This window comes from Eriocheir sinensis, chromosome 9 (genome assembly GCF_024679095.1).
Source record: "Eriocheir sinensis breed Jianghai 21 chromosome 9, ASM2467909v1, whole genome shotgun sequence".
NCBI classification, from domain to species: domain Eukaryota; kingdom Metazoa; phylum Arthropoda; class Malacostraca; order Decapoda; family Varunidae; genus Eriocheir; species Eriocheir sinensis.
This window is the reverse complement of record NC_066517.1, coordinates 13,587,446-13,609,789: the sequence shown is the minus strand read 5'-3', so window position 1 is coordinate 13,609,789 and position 22,344 is coordinate 13,587,446. Positions and strand designations below refer to the sequence as shown.

The 22,344-nt window shown below is 42.7% G+C and overlaps 1 protein-coding gene across 3 annotated transcripts in view; it reads left to right on the top strand.

Annotated features, from left to right (window-relative positions):
• LOC126995933 (uncharacterized) overlaps positions 1 to 22,344 on the top strand; it is a 339,186-nt gene that overhangs the window by 66,867 nt on the left and 249,975 nt on the right. For all 3 annotated transcript variants that reach the window (XM_050855835.1, XM_050855836.1, XM_050855834.1), the window contains exon 2: positions 1,962 to 3,349. In XM_050855835.1, the coding sequence (XP_050711792.1) occupies positions 3,078 to 3,349 (272 nt within the window). In that variant the 5' untranslated portion in view covers positions 1,962 to 3,077. The remainder of the gene's footprint in view (positions 1 to 1,961; positions 3,350 to 22,344) is intronic.

Sequence of the window (22,344 nt, the reverse complement as noted above, 5' to 3'; positions counted from 1 at the left end):
TTTATGTATCAACTTCGTATATTGTGAGGATAATCCCGGTATCTGAGAGGGAGAGAAAGTGAGAGAGGGAGAGAGATGGAGAGGGAGAGGGAGAGAGAGAGGGAGAGGGACAGAGAGAGAGAGATTAACCAACTGTTGAGTGAGGTAACATAATTTCTTTTTGTACATCACTCATACTTCCCCCCCTCTCTCTTTTTCTTTCCCTTTCTTCCATTACTCGCAAATTTATCAACTGTTGAGTGAGGGACATTTAATTTCCACACATCACTCATATTTCCCCTCTCTCTCTCTTTCTTGCTTTCTCTTTCTCCCATTACTCGCAAATTTATCAACTTTTCCCTTTTCTCTCTCTCTCTCTCTCTCTCTCTCTCTCTCTCTCTCTCTCTCTCTCTCTCTCTCTCTCTCTCTCTCTCTCTCTCTCTCTCTCTCTCTCTCTCTCTCTCTCTCTCTCTCTCTCTCTCTCTCTCTCTCTCTCTCTGCCCGTCTTTCTCTTTCTTCCCCTTTCTTCCATTACTCGCGAATTTATCAACTTTTGCCTTGTCTCTCTTTCTCTACCCCGTTCTCATTTTCTTTCCCTTCTTCCATTACTCGCGAATTCATCAACTTTTCCCCTGTCTCCCTCTCTCTCTACCTTTCTCCATCAACCTTCGTCCAGCCTCTCCGCATCACGTTATTGTGTGTCTCTTGCCCCAAAAAGGTTAATCTCTTTAGTCTACAATATTCGTGGATCGGTATTAACTTCGTGCACTGTTTAATATTGCGCTCCGTGGACCAAAAAGCTCGCCCTCCTATTTTCCATGCACGGGGTAGCTTGTGGGGCTTTTTTGCGGCCCGGGTTATTTTTCATTTCAATTTAATATTACGGAAGATTGGCTCCCCTGATCCCAAAATTTGTTTCCTAATAAGAATTTTCGGAGAGAGAGAGAGAGAATCTAATTTTGGTTTAAAGTATATGGATTTCCACAGGTATTAAGAAACAGATAGAGAAAGAGAGACGAAGAGAAAGAGAAAGAAAGAAGTATATATAAGATAAGGGACATCGCTATATTTTTATATCAACAAAACTACGAATTATTAAGCATCGGGCAGTAAAAAAAACACGTTAGTAATATTACGTAAGAATTATCAGTACGTTCTAGATCCATGTTTTCGTTTCAGGACGATGTAAATTGTCCGTGATAAGGTATTTTAAGTTGTTTTCGTTGTGTTTAAAGAGTCGGCGAGGAAAACAATTTTATCGTTCAATGAATGCATAATGTTCTTAATAGCCATTCTATTTTCAGTGGCTATATCGACATTTGCGTGTGTGTGTTTGTCTGTGTGTGTCTGTGTGTGTTTAATGGGGGGAAGGGAAGCTAAAGGGAGTTTTGTGGGTGGGGGGAGAGGAAGGGGAAGAGGGATTTGTGTATGTGTGTGTGTGTGTGTGTGTGTGTGTGTGTGTGTGTGTGTGTGTGTGTGTGTGTGTGTGTGTGTGTGTGTGTGTGTGTGTGTGTGTGTGTGTGTGTGTGTGTGTGTAGTTTAATGTGTTTTGGCGCCCCTGTGTTTTGTGAAGTTGTTTTGTTAGCGGAGGAGTGTTTGTACCTGACGCTCGGGCCTTCCTCACACACCTGGCCGCCTTACACACACACACACACACACACACACACACACACACACACACGCACACACCAAAGCTCGAGCAGCCAACCAGTGGAAATACATTTTTATCTCTTATTAAAAGTGTGTGTTTACCAAGGTCCTGTTGTTTTAGGGATTTTTCGTTTCCCTGACTACTTGGCTGCAACACACACACACACACACACACACACACACAGACACACACACACACACACACACACACACACACACACACACACACACACACACACACACACACACACACACACACACAAATGAGAAAGAACACAAGTAAAATCGTACCCACTCATTTCACGGTTTCTTTCACATTTTATGTTTTTCAGAATATTTTTACCAGGTTTTATTAAGTCACGTCAGCTGTTGTCTTCGCTCCGCTGACATGTGACACTAATTACCTGCTCTGTGAGACACCTGGGCATTATGGTACTAATGAGGACGAGGTTATGACGGAAAGGTGTTTGCAAAAGGACTACATGATCTAAATACCCTCAATTCCTTTGAAAATAATAAATGTTTGCATGAAACCACATGAAAACCTACTGATAAAGATGAGTTAGTTTATGAAGTGGAAAGAGAAGACTGAGGTGAAGTTGTGGTGTTGTTTGTTTTGACTTCCAAGGTGATGATGATGATGAGGCAGGTGCGAGGAGGTGACAGGTGAGCGAGCGAGCATCACCTGCGAAGACTTGCGAGAGGATGCTGCTGCCCTCATTAAGGAAAACGAAAGTTAGTGAAAGTTAGCCGAGGAGAGGAGTCAGCGGAGGGTAGTTAGGTGGTTGGTGGAGGAACGGATCAAGGCCGCGAGAAAATTAGGAAAAGTGTGAAAAAAGTGACTAAACCAAGAAAGTGGAGAAAAATGGGATGAAAGTGAGTGAGTGCGGTAAAGAAAAGGAATGGAAAATGAAAGATGAAGGTTATTCCAAAGACTTGAGAATAAGAACCTAAAAATCTGTCAGTGAGAGTGGATGAGTGAATCTAATGAAAGCAAATAAGAGGAAGTGCTAACGTCCAACACTGAAAGGAAAAAGTAAGTTAAAAAAAATACTAGTTGAAAGAAAGAAATCCATGAATGCCAATCAGGAAGGAAAACACGTTACCTGTCAGAGGATAACTCTTTGAGGCACCTGAAAGCGAATCACCTGTAAGAAAAAGATTGTGTATTAAGGCCTGTGAGAGGGAAAGTGAGTAAGCCAAAGGTGTAGAGAAAAGGAGAAGGATAAAACAGAAAAGGAAAACGAGAGGGAGATTAAAGAAAAAGGTGGAGAAAAGAGGAAAAGGAGAGGAAAGTAAGCCTGAGAAGTGAAGTGGCGCAAATCAAGAGGAGGAGAAGGAGGACGCAGAAGAGATACAAGAGGAGGAGGAGGAGGAGGAGGTAGACGAGGAAGAGGAGGAGGAGGGCGCCCATCCTCACGCGGACGATGGGTATCACGTGAGGAAAGATGGGCAACAAACACTCGAGCGGGAAGTGTCAGTGTCCGAAGAATGTTAAGAAGAACAAGCACCACCACCACCACCACCACAACACCCACCACCACCACCAGGACGGCCAGCAGGGGGGTGGGGGCGGTGGGGTTGGGGGAGGTGGTGGTGGGGGTGGAGGGGGAGGTGTGGGGGGCCAGTGTGGGGGTAAGCAGGGCCTCAGCAGTCAGCCAGAACGTCAGCAGAAGCACCACACGTCAGCACACACCAACGTGGTACACTGTCAGACGGGGTGAGTTTTTTTTAACATATTTTCAGCATTTTCTAGACGATTTATGTGAAGTGTATTGGAGAGCCTCTAATGCACTCCCTTTTCCTTCCATTCATTAAGTTTTCGTGTGTTTCTATTGTCTCATGTATTCTCTTTATTATCCTTTATTTCTTCTACCTGATTTTAATTAAGGCCAGGTAAGAGTTTAACAAAGAAACGCCATCAACATCTTTTGGTAAGTTTTAAGACTCATCAGAATATCTTTACTTGTCTTCTGTACGCACGGTTGAGGTTCAGGAGGTTGACGTTCACGAAGGGTCAACTAACAACATCTTTCCGTAAGGTTTATGGCTCATCAACATGTCATTGCCTGTCTTCTATACGCACGGTTGAGGTTCAGGAAGGGTCAGCTAACAAGATGACAAGATACCTCAATCCATACAAAGATGCTGTTCCGGGGATGAAAAGGAGAGGCTCGGGGATCACCAGCCTCCTCGAAGTTTGTGGAGACGAGCCAAAAACACGCGAGAGGAAAGGAAGGGAAGGGAAGGGACGGGAAAGGGGAGGGAGGAAGGGCATGAAAAGACACCACCTGCCCTCTTCCCTTCACTCTTCTTCTTCCTCTTTCTCTTCCTTGTTTTTGTTTTCTTTGTTTTATTCTGCCCCTTCTTTTCTCTTCCTCTTAAGACATCACCTGCTCTTTAACCTCCTTCTTTCTCTTCCTAGTCGTCGTTGTTTTTGTTTTATTCTGCCTCTTCCTTTTCCTTCCTCTTCCTCTTCTTTCCCTTTTCTTATCTGTTGTCTTCAGTCTCCTTATATATATCTTCTTTTTCTTTCTATTCTTTTATGTAAGTTGCCTGTTTTCCTTCTCCTACACTTTCCTCTTCTTTTCTTCTTCTTCCTCTTCTTTTTCTTTGTTATATGTTGTCTTCTGTATTCTCAAATATCTTTTTTTCCTTCCTATTCTTTGTATTAGTTGCCTGTTTTCTTCCTCCTACGCCTTCCTCTTCTTTTCTTCCTCCTCTTCCGTTTCTTTGTTATGTGTTGTTTTCTTCTTCCTACACCTTCCTCTTCTTTTCTTCTTCCTCTTCCGTGTCATTGTTGCATATCTTATCCTTCATCTTAGCGTGTCTCTGTTACATAAATCCTGTGCTTGTATTCCTAGTTATATTTTTCCTCCGTCATATTTTGTTTACCATTTTCAGTTGTCAGATTTTCCTCTCTTTATCATCATTTGTCTCCTCCCCCCTCTTCCTCCTTCCCCTCCTCCTTCTCCTCCTCCTCATCCTCCTCTTGAGCCAGCTGGTAACCTCGTTATGAGCCAACCGGGTGTCTGTTACCTTCTCGTCCCATGTTTCTCCTCCCTTTCCTTGTTTGATCAAAGGAGGAAGAAAAAGGAGGAGGAGGAGGTGGAGGAGGAGGAACAGGAGGAGGAGGAGGAGGAAGAAAAGCTGATGAAAACCCAAAATAGACGCACTAATGTTGTTTATGGATGAAAGAACCTTACCTTTAATTAACGAAAGACTAATTACCTTGCGTTCTTTCTCCCCCAGGTACGTTGAGACTCTTCAGGTGACGCGGCGGGACGGTAAAGTATAGCACTGTCTTCTCCCCTCACCTCGTATATTCACCTCTAGAGCTTTCCATCCGATGAATTTCTCCTTAAAATAAAACAAAAAAGACAAACTCGAGTATTCTGCCAAATTGCATCGTTCAAACTTTTACAAATACATAAGTAGGTAAATGCAATCTCCCTCTCGCTCTCTCTTGTGTTGATTTGGGGCCATTAAGTGATTGATTATTACTTTTCTCACTTCGTTTGTTAATTTCCTTTGAGCGGGCGAAAGTCTGACACACGCGTAAATGGATGGTGAAGACTTTTTATCCTCCTCCTTGTAATGGGAAAAAGGAGAAGAAAAATAACAGCAACAGGAGGGGTAGTGGTGGGAAGCGGAGGTGTTTAGCTTTGATCCCATTTTCATTGAGCGGCGGCATCATTTTCTTCCTTGTTTATCGGCAGGGGTGACTCGCTTGGTATTTGTTTGTAATTGAAGGGGAGACTCGGCCGATATTTAGTTTATTAATTGTTCGGGACGAGAGGCCAAGAGGGTGTTTGCTTTTCATTTAGGGGGAAGCCTCGACCCATCTTTCCCCTTTTTTTCATTTAGTTTAAGTGGACGCTCTGTTGATTAGTCGTCTGTATGCGTATGAAGAGTGGAATATTGGTTCGAGAGAAGGGAGGGGAATGCCTTAATTTGTCACCTTAGTTGTCATATCTATCGCTTCTTGTATTGATAGGATGAATAACAGAAGGAGGAAGTTGTGTGTGAGGAAAGGAAAATACACAACGGATAAGATAAAAGTTAGGAACCCATAGGAAAGACGAATAGAGAAGGGAGAAATGAGAAGAAAAAATAGAGGAAAAGGAGGAGGAGGAGGAGGAGGAACAAGGAGTGAAACGTAGATGTGTATTTTAGGAGTGTGGAATAGGTTGGACGTTTGAAAATAGAGCAATAATTGGGAAAGTTTTTGATGTGATGGTAAGGGGTGAATGATAGACCCTTCCAATTATCTTCAGTCTCCCCTGCTTCCATTTTCTGTACGTAAGCAATGAAAACAAATCCATTATGTCCTGTTTCCCTCTTCTTCCTCCCCACTAAAGCACATATTTGCTTGACTCCCCTTTTCCTCCCTTCTTTCCTTCTCCCTTCCTCTCTCATTTTTTTTACTCCCTTTCTTCCTCCCCCTTTACTCCTCCATTAGTTAGCGGTAAACAATTATATTATCGTTTTGTGTTCTTCTATCTCGCATCCAGTCTCCTTACCTTTCCCTCCCCTCCCTCCCTCATTTACCTTACCCCTGTACCTCTTCCCCACTCCCTTCTTTCCCTCCCTTTTCTACCCTTCTTCATGCTCCCTCTCTATGCCTCCCTTAACCATCTGTCTCTTTCCTCCCTCCGTAATCCTTTTCCCTCCCTTTCCCGTCCTTATCCTGAACATCCAATCTTTTCTATGCTCCCTATCCGTTTCAATGGTCTCTTATACCTCACGACCTCCTCCCTTTGTCTCCCTTCTTCCCCTCCCCTCGTTCCTTTCCTCCCCCCTCCCCTTTCCTTCCATTTCTTACTCCCTTTTCACCTACCTCTATTCCTCCATTCACTTCCCTCCTCCTCCTTCCTTCCTTCTCTCATTCCCTCCTCACCTTCCTCCCTCTCTTCACCTTCCTCCTCCCCCTTTTCTCGTTCTCTCTCTCCCTGGCTCCGTGGACCGATCAGCGTTCATCCCTTGTTTACCGAACGTTCTGAGCTCCCCCTCCTCCTCACCCCCCTGCCCTCCCTGCCTCTGTCTTTGCTCGCGTCCAACACTGATGTTCCGCTCTGCCTCTTAGCTCCAGACATCTCTCATCTCTACCTCTCCGTCTCTTGTGTCTTTGTTCTCCCTGCCTGCTATGTCTATTTCCACTTCCTTGTTATCTACGTTATCTCCCAGTCTTTTCTCAATCCTCCCTTCCTGCTCTCTATCTTCACTTCTTAGTCATCTTTTACTCTCTCCCTCTCCTATCTCCTTTTCCTCTCTGTTTATTCAATCTATCTCCTTTTCTTACCCTGTCCCTTACTATTCTTTCCTTTCCAATACCTTCCTTTTCTCTCTATCTCCACTTCCAACTCTGCCCCTCACTATGTTCCCCTTCCCTACCTTCTCTCTCTCTATCTCCACTCCCTCACCTGCCTCCAACTCTTCTCCCCTTCCCTATCTTCTCTATCTCCCCTTCCTACCCTGCCTCTCACGATTTTCCCTTCCCTACTCGCCTCCTTCCCTTTTATCTCTTTTCCTCTTCCAGACTTCCTCCCTTTTCCTTCTTTCCCTTTCTCCCTAACTTCTTCCCATCTTCTTCCATCGCAGCATCCCTCCTCGACCTCATTTTCTTGTCTTCCTCCCTTCCCGTTCGTGTTTGCTCCCTTTGTTATGCCGAGAAAGAGGAAAAGAAGAGAAGAAAAAGTTATCCTGAGAAACTATAGCCAACCACAGCCTCCTTTTCTTCCCTTCCTACTCCTCCTCCACCTCCTCCTCCTCTTCCCTAGTGCCGTTAGCAGCTGTCCCTTATCCGCCGTTAACAAGGATGAAGAGGGGATGAGTCAGCAGGACGAAGCCGCGAAATGAAGTACTCGGATCCGATTTTGGAAGCTTCGATCCCTTGTTTTTGGAACGACTTGGAGGAAAGAGAGGGTTTGGAGAGAGGAAGGAGGGAGTGTAGGAAGAGTAGATGGAGGTGGAGGATGAAGAGATTTTGGAGATGACTGATATGAGGAGGGGGGGGGAGGAGGAGGAGGAAAGGAGAATAATGAAAGTTAAGGAATGGGAGAGGAAGGAAGAACAGGAAGAACAGAAAGAAGTGGAGGACAAAGAGGAGACGGAAATCACTAGAAGGAGGAGGTGAAGAGGAGTGGGAAAGGAGAATAATGAAAGTTAAAAAATGATAAGGCAAAATATAAGAGTAGGAAGAATAGGAACGGGTAGAGAAACGAAGGAAGGAAGGAAAACATTGTAAAAAAAAATATGTGAAAGGGTAAATAAAAGAAAACTCAGGAATATGAAAGCGTACAATAGATAAGAATAGATTGGAGAAGCGGGAAATGGAGAGGAGGCATAACAGGAGGTGGGGAAAGTGGTGAGAAAGGAAAGAAAAATATATGGAACGGATAAAAAGTTGGAAGCTCAAAAGGAGAGGAGAATAGAGAAGGGAGAAAGGGGAAGGAAAGAATAGAGGAGGAGGAGGAGGAGGAGGTTAGGTTAGGTTAGGTTAGGGGAGGAAGAGGAAGAGGAGGAGGAGGAGGAGGAGGAGGAAGAGGAAGTACCACAAAAGGCAAACTGTGTAGCAAGGAAGATAAGGAAGAGAAAATGTAGTTAATAATAATAATAATAATAATAATAATAATAATAATAATAATAATAATAATAATAATAATAATAATAATAATAATAATAATAATGAAAAGCGGAAGAAACTTAAAAAAAAATATAGAAACGCCAATATTTCTCATTTATCTTTTCTTTGTATTCCTGTCAAGTCTTCACACCTTTATCAAACTCCCTTTTTTCTCCCTTTTGAATCCCTCCATTTATGTATTCTCCCTTTGTGACTCCCTTTATCACCCTCGTAACTCTTCCCCTTATCTCCCTGACAACGCACCCTCCCCTCGTAACCTAGTAACACTCCCCTTGCTACCTAATATGGGGTCTGTTTTTGTCTCCCTTTCTCTCCCTTCCCCTTTATTCCATGTCCTTACTCTCTTCCCTTTATTCCCTTTTCTGTCACTGTCCCCTCTCCTCCTTTTTTTTATGTTTCTTCCATCTTTCTTACACCCCTTTTGCTCTTACTTCCCTCTATTACCCTTTATTCCATGTTCTTATCCCTTCCCTTTACTCCTTTTGCTTTTTCTCTTTCTTCTTACTCCTCTCCAATTTCACATTCTCCATCCCTATCATCACCTACTCTTCCTACCCATCAATTACTCCACATTCTATCCAGTTTTCTCTCTCCCTTGACTCTATCCCTTTATTCCACTTACTCCCTTTGACATCCCCATTTTTTCCCTCCCCGTCCATTCTTCTCAATACTCATTCCCTGTTTTTCTCTCCTTCATCTATTAAAGCATTGTCAATTCCTTCGTCTCTTCTTTCTAGGAGTATTGTTCCTTGTTAGTACTCTCATTCTATTGCTCCTTGTCGTTTTTCTTCATTCATTCCAATTCTTCCATCTTATTCCAACACTCTCCATTCTTCTCATTCCTCCCTCCCTTTCATTCATTCAAGAGCCTCATCTCCCCATTCATCAGCTTCTACTCTTGTTCTGTTTCACTCACGCCTATTCTCCCATTTTATTTCCCCATTCTGTTTTACCCATGCTTATTCTCCTGTCTTATTCCTCCATTCCCCTCTGACTCACCACTCACCCCTTTGAAGCCACGTGGAACTGCTTGTGTTTGTGTGTGTGTTTTACGGGAGGTTGTGGCGTTACGAGGCGAGGCGCGAGGTTATGGCTCTTTGGGGCCTCGCGTTTACGGCCTCATCCATTCATATTGAGCCCCAGCGCCAACCTGGAGCCACACGCGACGCTCCTTCCTTCTTTCCCTCCCTCACTGAGCCACACAATAGATCCCCCTGCTCCGTCATCCCTCACTTTTCCTTCTGTACCTTTACCCTTTCACACGTCTTACTCTCTTTTTTTCTCCTCCTTTTCCACCTGTTCAGTATCTTGGTCCCGTCTCTTCTTTCCCCTTCCCTCTTCTATTCCTTCGTTCCTCATCCCCTTCCCCTTTCATCCCCTTCCTTTCCATCAGTTCATCATCCTAGTCTGATCTTTTCCTCCCCTCCCCTAGTTGTATTCCTTCCGTTCTCCCTTCCGTTCTCCCCTACGTTTCCTCTCCTCCCTGTATATCCTTCATTTCAGCATCCTAGTCCGATCTTTTCCTCCCTTCACCCACTTCATCCCCCCTCCTCCCTTCTCTCCCCTTCTCTCTCCCCTACGTTTCCTCCCCGCTCAGTATATACAGCAGCTTAGTTCCACAGTCAAGGTTAGTCCAGTTTAAGTCTTATCGCAAGCTCTCCCTGACCGCCCTTGTTCCTCCTCTTCTCTCTCTTCCCTCCTCGTCCCCTCTCCTCCTCCTCCTCCTCCTCCTTCTCCTCCTCCTCCTCTTCCCTCCACTCCCTCATCCCATCCTCTTCCTCCTGGTAATGGGGGTTTTCTGTACGTGATGGGGTCGTGGTGGTGGTCATCGTGTTTTACTTTGTTTTTTACTATTTTTTTTACTGTTCTTTTACTTTTCTTTTTTCTGTTACTTGGTTTCGATTGGAGTTGACTTGCAGTATTTTTTTTTTTGTTGGTGTTGTGGTTTTGCTGGTGTTTGTATTGGTCTAAGGTTTTGGGAGTTTAGTCTTTGCTGATTTAGGGTTATTCTAGTATTTATTCTCCTCTTCCTCCTCCTCTTCCTTCTTTTCCTCCTCCTCTTCCTTCTTTTCCTCCTCCTTTTTCCTTCTTTTAATCATCCTTTCCCTTATTTTCCTCCTCTTCTTCCCTTATTCCCTCTTCCTCTTCACTCTTTTTCCTCCTCCTCTTCCTGCTTTTCCTCCTCCTCTTCTTTATCTTTCCTTTTTCCTCCTCTTCTTCCTTCTTTTCCTCCTCCTCTTCCTCCTCCTCCACCTCCTTCTTCTTCTTACCTCCTCCTCCTCCTCCTCCTCTTCCTCCTCCTCCTCCTCCATTGTCCTCCTGCCCACGTTGCTCTGCCATTTCCTGTTTCCTCCTCCACTTCTCTGGTTTCCATTCCTATTAGAGAGAGAGAGAGAGAGAGAGAGAGAGAGAGAGAGAGAGAGAGAGAGAGAGAGAAACCCCTGATTAATGCTGTCATGTCTTGTCTTTGCTCCTAATTGCTCTTCTTTAATGAGTGCAGTTTGTGATTTTGTTTTCTTTTTTCTTTGTTTTTTTTCTTCGCACCCTCCTATTATCTTTTTCTCTTTTTTTTATTTCCTAACCCTTCCAATCTGAATCTCGTGTTCCCCCTTCATTTGCTTTTTTTCCTCTTCTCTCTTTCTCTCTTCCCCACGGTCACTTTCACACCTGGCCATAAAGGTAATGATTAAAAAGAATGCGAATCAGAATAATGAAAATAAAAACACTAATAGAGGAAATTAATTACACAACGGCGACCGAGAAACGATACAGCCAGCCATAACGTTAGGAAAAAGCGACATTGCCATAATAATTCTCAGCCACATTTATTATTCCTTTTTTTTATTCTAGCGAGACGAAAAGATACTCAGTCGTTGGTTTCCAGTAAAATCTCGACCGTCGCTGTAGAAAAAATCGGGAAATGGTTCTCCGATAAAAAAAGGAAGGGAAGGGAAGGGGAGAGAAAAGAGAGGCCGAGGGAGGGAGAGGGGACGAAAAAGAATAGAGGGAACAGATTGGAGGGAAGAGAGAAAGGGGAGATGGGGGGCGGGGGTTGAAAGGGAAAAAAGAATAGGGGAGACGAAGGGGAGGGAAGAGGAAAGAATAAAAATAGTTACGAAGGGAAGCTGGAAAATGTAGAGAATAAGAAAGGAGAAAGGGTTGAGAGGAGAGAAAGAAGAAGGGGCAGTGAAAATGGAAGAAAAGGATTAATGGAGACAGGATGGAAGAAAGAGGAAGGAGAGAAAGGGGAAAGAAGAGAGAGAAGAAGAAAAAGAAAAGAGGATACAAGTTTGAGAGAAGTGGACGGAGAAAAGGGAGAAGGAGACAAGGGAAAGGGGAGAGAAAGAGAGAGAATATAGGTTTGAGAGAAGAGGGAGAAGGAAAGAGGAGAAATGAGGCAAGAGAAATGAGAGACATAGGAGAGAGAATACAAGTTTGAGAGAAGTGGAAAGATATGGAGGAGAAAGGAAACAAAATAGATGAGAGAAAAAAAGAGTAATGAGAGATGAAAGAAAGAAAAACAAAATGGATGAGAGAAAAAAAGAATATTGAGACATGAAAAAAAGAAAAAGAGAACTTAGATAAAAAAAAAGGAGAAAGAAGAGAAGAGGGAACCTGTTACGGAAATGGGATGCAAAAGTTGGAAGCATAGCATTGTGTTGGCCCGAGGACCTGTAATTATTCCCAGCCTCTCCTGATGGACGGAAGGCAAGACGGAGGGAGGGGGGCATTGTCTGCTTGCCTCTGCGTCCGTCTGTCTGTGCGTTTGTGTCTTTGTCGATCCGTTTGTCTTCTCATCTCCTTTTGTTCCCCTCATGATTGTCACTTTTCTCTTTGTGTGTCTTGCTTTTAGGGGCCTTTTAGCCAGTCCAAGGTTTTTTTTACAGCAAAGGAAACAGCTCAAGGGCAAAAAGAAAGGAAACAATGATGAAAAAAACCCCGCTACTCACTGCTCCTATGAAAAAAGCGTTCAGAGGAGTGGCCGAAGGAGAGGTCAATTTCGGGAGGAGAGGTGTCTTGATACTCTCCTCGGTGTATTTCGTTATCATTGAATATGTACAAAAAGATCAGTTTCAGTCTTACGGTTTTGCTGTTTTATCGCTGCTTTTGAATAAGTAATGTGTATTTTTATCAGTGTCGTAAGTTATCACTAAATTTGTATAGAAAAGAGGAGTTTTAGTCTTAGGGATTTGTCGTTTTATGGCTGTCTTTGAATTGGTAATATGTTTGTTGTGTGTGTGTATGTTTTTCCATATTTCTTTTATTTATGTTTATTTTTACCAGAGTATTCGTGTACCACTAAATTTGTAAAGAAAAGAGAAGCTTTAGTCTAAGGGATTTGCTGTTTTAAGGCTGTCTTGGAGTTAATCACGAGTTTTTTGTGTGTGTTTCTAGTATGTTAAATTTGGATAGAAAAGAGCGGTTATTGTCTAAGGGATTTATTGTATGTTCTTTCTGTGCTTGCATCTTAAATTTGTATAGAAAAGAGAAGTTTTAGTCTAAGGGATTTGTTGTTTTACGGCTGTCTTTTAATTAGTCATGTCTTTTGTGTGTGTTTGCGTGTCTTTCCATATTCCTGCGATATCTAAAGAGCGATTGCGTGTCCTTCCTGTCCATCTGTCTCTTTTGATTCTGTCCAAGTCACTCGCACGAGCCAAGAGTTAAGAGGAGAGGCAACACGACGGCCCAAGACGTATCCTCAATGTCACACTTCAGCCACTCACAAACCCCAAACTCGACGTTTCAATCTTTGCAACGAGATAACCCTGGAAGAGACGCTGAAGAGGTGGCGAAGAAGAGGAGGAGAAGGATGATGGTAAAAGGAGAGGACAAAGAAGGAGGAGGAAGATGAGGAGGAGGAGGAGGAGGACGAGGACTCAAGAATATAACAAAAATAAATACTAAAAGGGTACACGAGGAGGAGAAAATGATGCATTGTTTGAGGAAGAGAAAAAAGGAAGACGGGAATAGAGAGAGAGAGAGAGAGAGAGAGAGAGAGAGAGAGACCGTAACATATTGAGAACCATTAAATACCGCTGAAATAGGAACGTTTGTGTATCATTCTCTTTGCTTTTCACATTGCATCGTTCACGCAAGAAGAGAGAGGGGAGGCGAGGATCCGAAACCGCTTCACTTGCTCACTCCCCGGGATCCAACACTGCTTCGGTTCACTGTTTCAATACGCTTTCTGCTTCTATTATCCCGAACTGGTGTGAATCTTCCAATTGCGTCGGAAAGGAGCGCGAGATGGAGTTGGAAGCGACGGTATTGAAGCTTTTGTGCTCGTCTTTGCATATTGGCCGAGTCTGTTTGGACGTAGAGGCGTTTTTTTTTGCTTCTTGTTTCTTTTATTTCTTGTGTTTGCTTTGCATCGTTTGGGTTTATTTATGAATGATCAAGGAGAGGAAATGGACGAGATGCAATGTTTGGTTTGGGTGATGCGAGTTGGTTTAGGAGAGTAAACATTAGAGAGAGAGAGTGCTACATATGTTGATAATGAAATGCGGTGCCCAGAACCCGTCGAGTTTTACATGATCCTCAAATTTCTTTTTCATTTCAGTTTTATATTTTATTCTCGACTGGATTCTTTTTCTCTCTCTCTTACACACACACACACACACACACACACACACACACACACACACACACACACGTCAGCAACAGCTATGTCGAACATCTGTCCATAACTGAGTTTTTTCTTGTACCACTCTCTCTCTCTCTCTCTCTCTCTCTCTCTCTCTCTCTCTCTCTCTCTCTCTCTCTCTCTCTCTCTCTCTCTCTCTCTCTCTCTCTCTCTCTCTCTCTCTCTCTCTCTCTCTCTCTCTCACACACACACACACACACACACACACACACACACACACACCATTTAGACAGGAGGAAGAAGTGTCTGCTCGGAGCCTCACTAACACATTTTTGGGGCTTTGTGTTGCATTTAGCTCACTGTCAGTTAATTAGGGAGACTCAGGCGGAGATTTACGAACATTTTCTCCTCTTTTTCTCTCTTATTTTACTCTCTCTCTCTCTCTCTCTCTCTCTCTCTCTCTCTCTCTCTCTCTCTCTCTCTCTCTCTCTCTCTCTCTCTCTCTCTCTCTCTCTCTCTCTCTCTCTCTCTCTCTCTCTAACTCGTTCCAATATCACAGTTGTGGGGAGTTGGACGTCACCGCTTTGATTTCAATTTCGTGGAGTTTGTTCAGCCCAAGAGAGAGAGAGAAAGAGAGAGAGGGAGAGAGAGAGAGAGGGAGAGGGGGTATAAGAAATGGATGAGGCTGAGGGAGTGAACGAGTGAGTCGAAAGGGAAAGGAGTGAGTGAACGTGTGAGTGCGTGTGAGTGGGTGTGCGGGTGTGTGGTTTGGGCGATTTTTAAGGTTCTATTAGAGTTGAAGTCGTCTTTTGGGATTTCTATCTGCATGTAAAGGCTTCTGAAGGCCGCGGGGGGATAGAAACCGATGAGGGTTTGTCCTTTGATCCCGAGTTGAAAGAGATGACTGAAATGAATAACTAAAAGGGGAGAATTTGCTTCCAGAGAAGTGTAAAAGCATTGTTCCAGGAATGTTGAAAAAGGGAGGAATGAGTAGAGTTCGAGGTATATGTGTGTTCGCTAAAAATAGTTCTTGGATCGTCAAATGCAGAAAAATAAATCAAATGCTGTTATGTAGAATTTATCATTGTTTTGGAAATAAAAAAAGAATTAAAAGAAGGGAATACTTCACTGATTTTTACTTATTAAAGAAAGTACATATAAGCCCGGTAATACTAAAAAAAATGTTGAAAGTTTGTGAGTTACTCATATTGTAGAGAACCAGTAAAAAGAGAATGGTGTAAGGGACAAGCGAGCAATTAGTGGTGTACATCTAGCCAGAATTGCTCTTGGTAAAATAGTTTGAAAATGAAATGCAAAAATGAAGAGGAAAATATTTAGCCGTGTAGAGAGACCAGTCTGAAGTGTGTGGGTTGAGGAAGCGCCGCTGAAATAAAGAGATGAAAAGCGATGGTAAAATGTTGAGCTGAAATCACTTGTTTGGACATAAAGCAAGAATACTCATGATGGACTTCAGTGTGGAAAATATAGACGATAAAATATAACTAACTGAATGGCATGGGCTTTTTATATATCCTAAAAAAAACATATGAATCTGGGAAGTATAACAGACACAAAGTATAAACATCGTAGGACTTTTCACCTCTACTTCCCCCCCTAAAAAATATATAGTAAAAGAAAATAGAAAGGAAAAACAAAACTTAAAGATGGAGGTCGGGGATTACGTCAACTTGGGTCCTGTAAGGCGATCCAACCCTCTTGCTTTGAACCTTTTCAGAGACTTATGGGCGACTGGAACCTCCCTCAACGCCACTCTGAGACGTTCCTTTTGCAATTCCTTCTTTCCCATAAATCATTTTAGGTCATTTTTTATCTTTCTTTTACATGTTTAATCTCATTTTCATACATTTCTAGTCCCATTTTCATACATCTTCCTTTGTATTTCCATTTTATTTTCTATTTATAAATTCTTTTTCTTCTTATCTAATAGTTTCCAGATTATGAGAATGTGTTCCTTTACTTTATCGTTTCCTTGTTGTGCAAAAATTCAGTCTCTCTTACTCCAACTTTTATTCACGAGTATTATAGAGATGTCTAGCACCCTAACATCTTTACATCCTCGTCGTCCTAAACCTTATGAATACCTTCGCTCTCTCTGTTCACTTTATGGGTGCTCATTTTCCCTTATTCCCATGACGTCTTTCCTTCTTTTCCATATTTCCTGATTTCCTCTTTTTCTCCTCTTTTTTTACTTTCTGGTTCCCCTTCCCTTCGATCTCATTCTCAGGTCATCAACTCCCAATCCCGTACAAAGGTTAATTGAAAGTTGTCTGGCCTTTTTATCCCTTTGTTTATGGTCTTTTTCACGTCTCCCTGTACCCTCTCACCCTCCATGTCCTTCTTCTTCCTCCCTGACCCTCTCCACGCTCTGCAATCTTCATTTTTCCTTTTATTCCTTCATTCCATCACCCGTTATTATCACTCTCGGGTATCATATGTCATTTTCCATGCAGTATTTCTCTCGTACATTTTTCCCTCGCCCGATATTATCTCCTTTCATCTCTCTCCTCTCCCTCTCTTCAATGTTCTTGTCCTCTCCTCTCCCCTGATTCTCCCCTCATTCCTAACATATCATTCCATCCCCTCGGCGAAATATTTGACCCTTGCATCCCCTCTTTGACCTACCCTTCCCTCCCTGTCCTCCTCCTCTTCCTCCACATACTCCCAGACCTGTTCTTCCTCCTCCTCCTCTTCGTACCTGGCTATTAATGAACGCTGCGCACCTGGTTGTGTTAGTTTTTACCTGTGGATGGGGAGACCTAATTACCTGTGCCTTTGATGACCTCCTTTCCCCTTTGCTAATAGTCAGTTTTCCTCCCTGCGATTACAAAGAGGTTTAGAGGTTTTTTCAACGCCCTCCTCCTTCTCCTTCTCTATTATCTTCGCTACTCTCGTGCTCTCCCTCTGCCTCTCTCATTTATGTTTCCCTTTTCTCCGTAACTGTTCTTGTCTTTCCTTTCCTCCTCCTTTCTTATATTTCCCCTTCTTATGTCTCCTTAAATCTGTCTCTCATTATTTCCTTGTCTCTCCTTTCCTTGTCTTTTCATATAATTTCCCGTTTGACATTTTTCTGTTTCGTATTCTTCCCATTTTCTTCCTTTTCTATCTAGTTGTGTTTCCTTAGTGCACTTCATCTTCCTTTTTACTTCATTTATCTCTCTCAGGAAATAAAATGAGGGAAAAATAATGTACCAAAAAATAAGGAAAAAGTCTAGGAAAGAAAACTGCCGGAACGGAGATGAATATTGAAATGGCGTCTCTCGCGAGGATGAATACCATAGGCCTCTTCACTTTGCTCGAGGAAGATGGAAGGAGAATAAGAAATGACAGCTTTTATTTACTCTTTGTCGTAGCTTTTCCCTCCCTGTCTCCTTTCACGGCTCTGATGCGAACCATTTTTCTCGTGTCTGTCCCTTTCTCATCCCTCACCCCGCCGTTTCCTTCTCTGGTGTGATTTGGAGAGTCTTTTTCTCATCCTCATTCTCTTCTCCCTCCTCCCCTACCTTCTTTCTCCTCCTCTACCTTCTTCCTCCTCCTTCCCTTCTTCCCCTCCTCCTCCTTCTACTCCTCCTCCTTCGCCCCTCTGGAAGTCTATATTATTTCTCCATCTGGGGTCATTCAACTTGCTCATTTTTGTCATTCATTCTTTTGTGTTTTCTTACCATTCCGCATGATTTCTACTTACCCAAAATTGTTCTCTATTTATTATCCGTTCCCGCTCCTTTTCCAGCTGTTCTTTTTCAGATTTTTTTAACATCTATTCCTGTTCCTCTCACTTATTTTGAATTCCGTATGTCTTCTCTTGTTCCAACTGTACTGTTTCGTCTACTTTTTATTGCTATTATATTTTCATCTCATCTCTCCTATTATATTTTGCTCTATTATATGCTTTTCAATTCTTCTTTTACTATTGCTATTTCAACAACAACAGCAAAAATAACAACAAAAAGGTTAATCATATACCCACATTTGTATTATCGATAACTTTCTCACCCCATGAAAGAATATCAAAATTTTTTCTTAAGTATTTCTCCAGCATTTTTCTCATATAGAACTTTCACTAATATTTTTTTTCCTCGCATTTTCTTCTCGGTAGAAATGTTCGGGATGTTCTTAGCACCTTTTTTCTTTTTTTTCTTCTTTCCGGTAAAACTTTGGTAGATAACTTTTTGTATCTCTTCCTCTGTGTTTATTTATTTTTTTCCTTATGCTTTCTTGACTTTTTTTTTTTGTTGATATCTTTATGAATATTATTTTTACTTTTTCTTTTTTCTTCCCTTTTCTTCACCTGGTCCTTCTTCCCACTTAACCTTTCTTGATTTTTTGGTATATATTTTTAATGTTATTTTTCCCTTTTCCATTCTCCCTTTCTTAGTCTTCACCTGGTTTTCCTTCCCTTTTACTTTTCTTGATTTTTGTGGTTCATATCTCCATGTATCTTATTTTAATTTTTCCCTTCCTCCTTTCTCTTCTTTACCTGCTTTTTCTTCCTTCTCACCTTAATTATTTTTCCCCTTTTACGTCTCACTTCACCACATTATTTTCGGAAGGTATATATATGGGTGCAATTTTCACTTATTTCCCTTCCTTTTTTCCTTTCTCTTCCTCACCTGTTTTCCCTTCCCTCTTACCTTAATTACCTTCCCCTCTTTACGTTCCTGTTCAGCATATTATTTTTTTTCGCTCCCGTTCCACATTCCTTTCCTCGTTCGCGCCTCCATTCCATTACGTTTATGAAGCCTCGGCGCGCGCCCCATTACTCCTTACAGCTGCCTATCATGCCATTAGCCCCATTAAGAAGCCGTGAGCCCTTCATTCCTCGCACGAGCCCCGCAGAGCCCTTGGCAAACCTGATGCATTGCTGGCCTTACTTCATCTCCTTCCTGCTCCTCCTCTTCCTACTATTCCTCCTCCTGCTTCTGCTTCTGTTCTTCTACCTTCTCCTTCTTTACTCCTCCTACTCTTAGCTCATTCTCTTACTCCTTGGTTTTGTTCTCTCTTGCTACCCTCTCCAGCTCCTACTCTTCTCCCTTCTCCTTCTTCTAAAACATCCTCTTACTTCTTGTTTTTGTTCTTTCTTCCTTCTTCTCCTACTTCTCCTGCGTCTTCTCCTTCTCCATCTCCTTCCCCTCCTTTTCCTCCTTCTAACTCGTCTTATTTTTTTGCATTTCTTCTCCCTTTCTTCCTTCTCCTTCTTAACCTCCTTTTCTTCCTCTCCCTTCCTTGGTCTAGTAGTTTTTTTTTTCCCTCGTCGTCCTCTTCCTTGTCCTCTTTCTCTTCCTTGTTGTTGTCACCGTCGTCCTCGTTCTCTGGCTTTTCCTCCTCCTCTTCCTCCTCCTCCTCCTCCTCCTCCTCCTCCTCCTCCTCCTCCTCCTCCTCCTCCTCTTCCACATGTTCCGTTGACGTCATTCTCTCTCTCTCTCTCTCTCTCTCTCTCTCTCTCTCTCTCTCTCTCTCTCTCTCTCTCTCTCTCTCTCTCTCTCTCTCTCTCTCTCTCTCTCTCTCTCTCTCTCTCTCTCTCTCTCTCTCTCTCTCTCTCTCTCTCTCTCTCTCTCTCTCTCTCTCTCTCTCTCTCTCTCTCTCTCTCTCTCTCTCGTTCTCGCTCTCGCTCTCGCTCTCGCCTCATCTGTCTTCCTCTCGCCCTCCCTCCCGACCTTGTCCTCTCTATTATCGTCTCCCATTCCGTTCTCGACCTCCAGTTTCTCATCCTGCTTTCTCTCTCCTTTGTGGCCTCGTTTTCCGATTGCCTTCCTTCCCTCCTTCCATCCTTCCTTCTGTTGATCGTCCATTGTATGTTCCTTTTCATCCTTTCTTCGTTTTTTTTCTTTCCTTTCGTTCTTCCCCCTGTTCTTCATTCCTCCTTTCCATATCTTCTTCTTTTGTTCTTTCTTGCGTTCTGTTCTTCCTTTTCTCTCCTTCCTTCCTTTCGTTCTTCTATGCTTCCTGCCGTCATCAAATATTCCCTTTCTTCCTTCCTTCCTTTCTTCTCTCCGTCATTCCTACTGTTCTTCCTTCCTTTCTTTCTTCCATTCTTCCTTGGACCATTATGTATATACTCCCTTTCATCTTTTCTTTCATCTCCTCTTTCCCTCTGTTCTCCTTTCCTTTCTTATTTCCATCCGTCTGTTCTTCCATCTTTCCTTCTTCCTGTATTTCCTTTTCTTTATCCTTCCTTTGTCTTTTTTTTCCACCTTTCCTTAATTCCTTCCATCGGTTCTTCTACCCTTCCTTCCTCTCTCATTTCCTTTCTCCCGTCCTTCTTTCCTTCCTTTCATCTCTATATTTCTTCGTCTTTTCAATATTTTTTCTCTCTTGTTTCGTTTTTTCCTTTGCCTTCGGTGTTTCCTTCTCCTAAATCATTCCCGGCTCGTTATTTCATTTTCTTGGCACTTTTTTTCTTCATGTTTTTCTTTGTTCTTTTTTTTGGTGTGTTGAATTTTTTAGTTAACACAATGTCCCACCCCGCCTTCTCCTTTTTCCTTCATGCCTTCCTTTCAGCCTCCTCCTCCTCCTCCTCCTCCTCCTCCTTCCTGTTTTGCCTCTTTTTATTTACTCCTCCTTCCTGCTTTTCTCTTTTCTCTTTCAAGCATCCGGGCGTTTTTTCCTCATCTCTCTTTTTTTTATTTTCTTAATTTTCCACCTCTTATTCCTACCTCTTCAGCCTCCTCCTCCTCCTCTTCTTATTCCTCCTCTTTTTCTTCCTGCTTCTCTTCCTCCTCCTCCTCCTCCTTGCTCTTCTCTTTCTCTCCAGCATCTCCTCTTTTTACCTCATCTCTCTTCTTCATTTTCTTATTTTGCCTCTTAATCCTTCCTCTTCAGCTTCATCCTCCTCTGCCTTTTGCTCTTCCTCTTCTTCCTCCTCCTCTTACTCCTCTTGCTTCCCGTCCTCCTCCTCTTTCTCCTCCTCTTCCTGCTCCTCCTCCTCCTGACTATGGTTTGATGCCGCCTAGGAAGTAATTACACCACAATTGTCAGCGGCTTTGGCAATGCAGGTTGATTTAGTTGTGATTGGGCTTGTTACTGCGGCGGCGATGGTGGTGGTGGTGGTGGTGGTGTTGCTTGTAGTAGTGGTGATGGTGGTGGTGAAGGCGCTTTGGTTATTGTATTTGCTCCCAATATAACGCTCGTAGGTAGGTTGTATTTGTTTTTTGTTTTTTTCCTTCCTGTGGGTATTGGTAATATTTTAGTTGTTGTTTTGGTTGTTGTATATTTTGTGTTTATTGATGGTCGTAATGGCTGCATAATATTAGTAATTTTTTGTTATATTACTTGTCATTATAGTTATTTCTGGTAAGGCTGATTTAAATAGTGATGGTGGTGATGGTGGTAGTGGTGAGGGTAAGGTTGGTGGTGGTGTTGGCAATAATGGTAGATATAATGGTGTTAACGGGAAGCATGTATACCTCGTTTCTATGGGAATGGTCTCGTTTTATGGTGTACGGTAGTTATGGGCCTCGTTTTCAGGGGATATATATAACCGACAATTGAGTTATGAATAATTGTTGCCGTTCAGTTTATGGTTACAAATGTTGAGATCCGTTACGTTCAGTACTGTGCGGCCGTGTCGGTGATGGTGGTGGAGTGGGCGGGCATGGTTGGTAGTGGTGGTGGCTGCTTAATGATCATTCTGGCACTTGTTTCTCAGGGAATGGGTGTTACTATTCGGCTTTAATGTTCATAATGACGCCATCAAGTCCAACTTACCTCCTGCTCCTTCCCTGCGTCCTCCCTCTTCCTGCTTTCCCTCTGGTTCCACTTCCTCTCTGAAACTCTTCTTTATCAGACACTACTTTTCTTCCTTCTTTTCAATTCCGGTTTCCCTTCTTGCATTTCTTCTCTCTTCATTCTATCTGTATTTTCTTTCTTGTTTTGTTATCACTGCTTACTTCCTGCTTCTTCCCTGCTTCCTCCCTCTTCCTCTTTTCACTCTTATTCCTTTTCCTTCTTGCATTTCGTTTCTCCTTTTTCATCAAACACAAGAGTAACTTTCTTCTTTATTTCAATTTCAACTTTCTTCTTTGCATCTCTTCTTTCTTTCATTCTATGTGTTATTTTTCTTCTTTTACATTCACCGTTTCTACTTTTTTCCCCTCTTTTATACCCCTTTTTCTTCTTCATCTCGCTTTTCTTTCCCTCCTTTTCTCTCCCTTTTTTCATTCCATCTATCTCCTCCTCCTCCTTTCCCTTCTACGTCTTTGCTCTTCACAGCGTTTTCCCTTCGTTCCCTTCTCTCTTTTATCTCGTTTTTCTCTCCCTCCTTATTCACCCTTCTCTCATCCCATCTATCTCCTCCTTTCCTTTCCCTTGTACGTCTTTGTTCCTCATATCCTTTTCCCTTCGCCTCTGTTCTTTCCTCCCGTCTACCCTCTCTATTCCTCCTTCTTTTCTCATTCCATCCATATATTCTTCCTTTCACCTTTACGTCCTTATCCTTCACATCCTTTTCCCTTCGCCTCTGTTCTTTCCT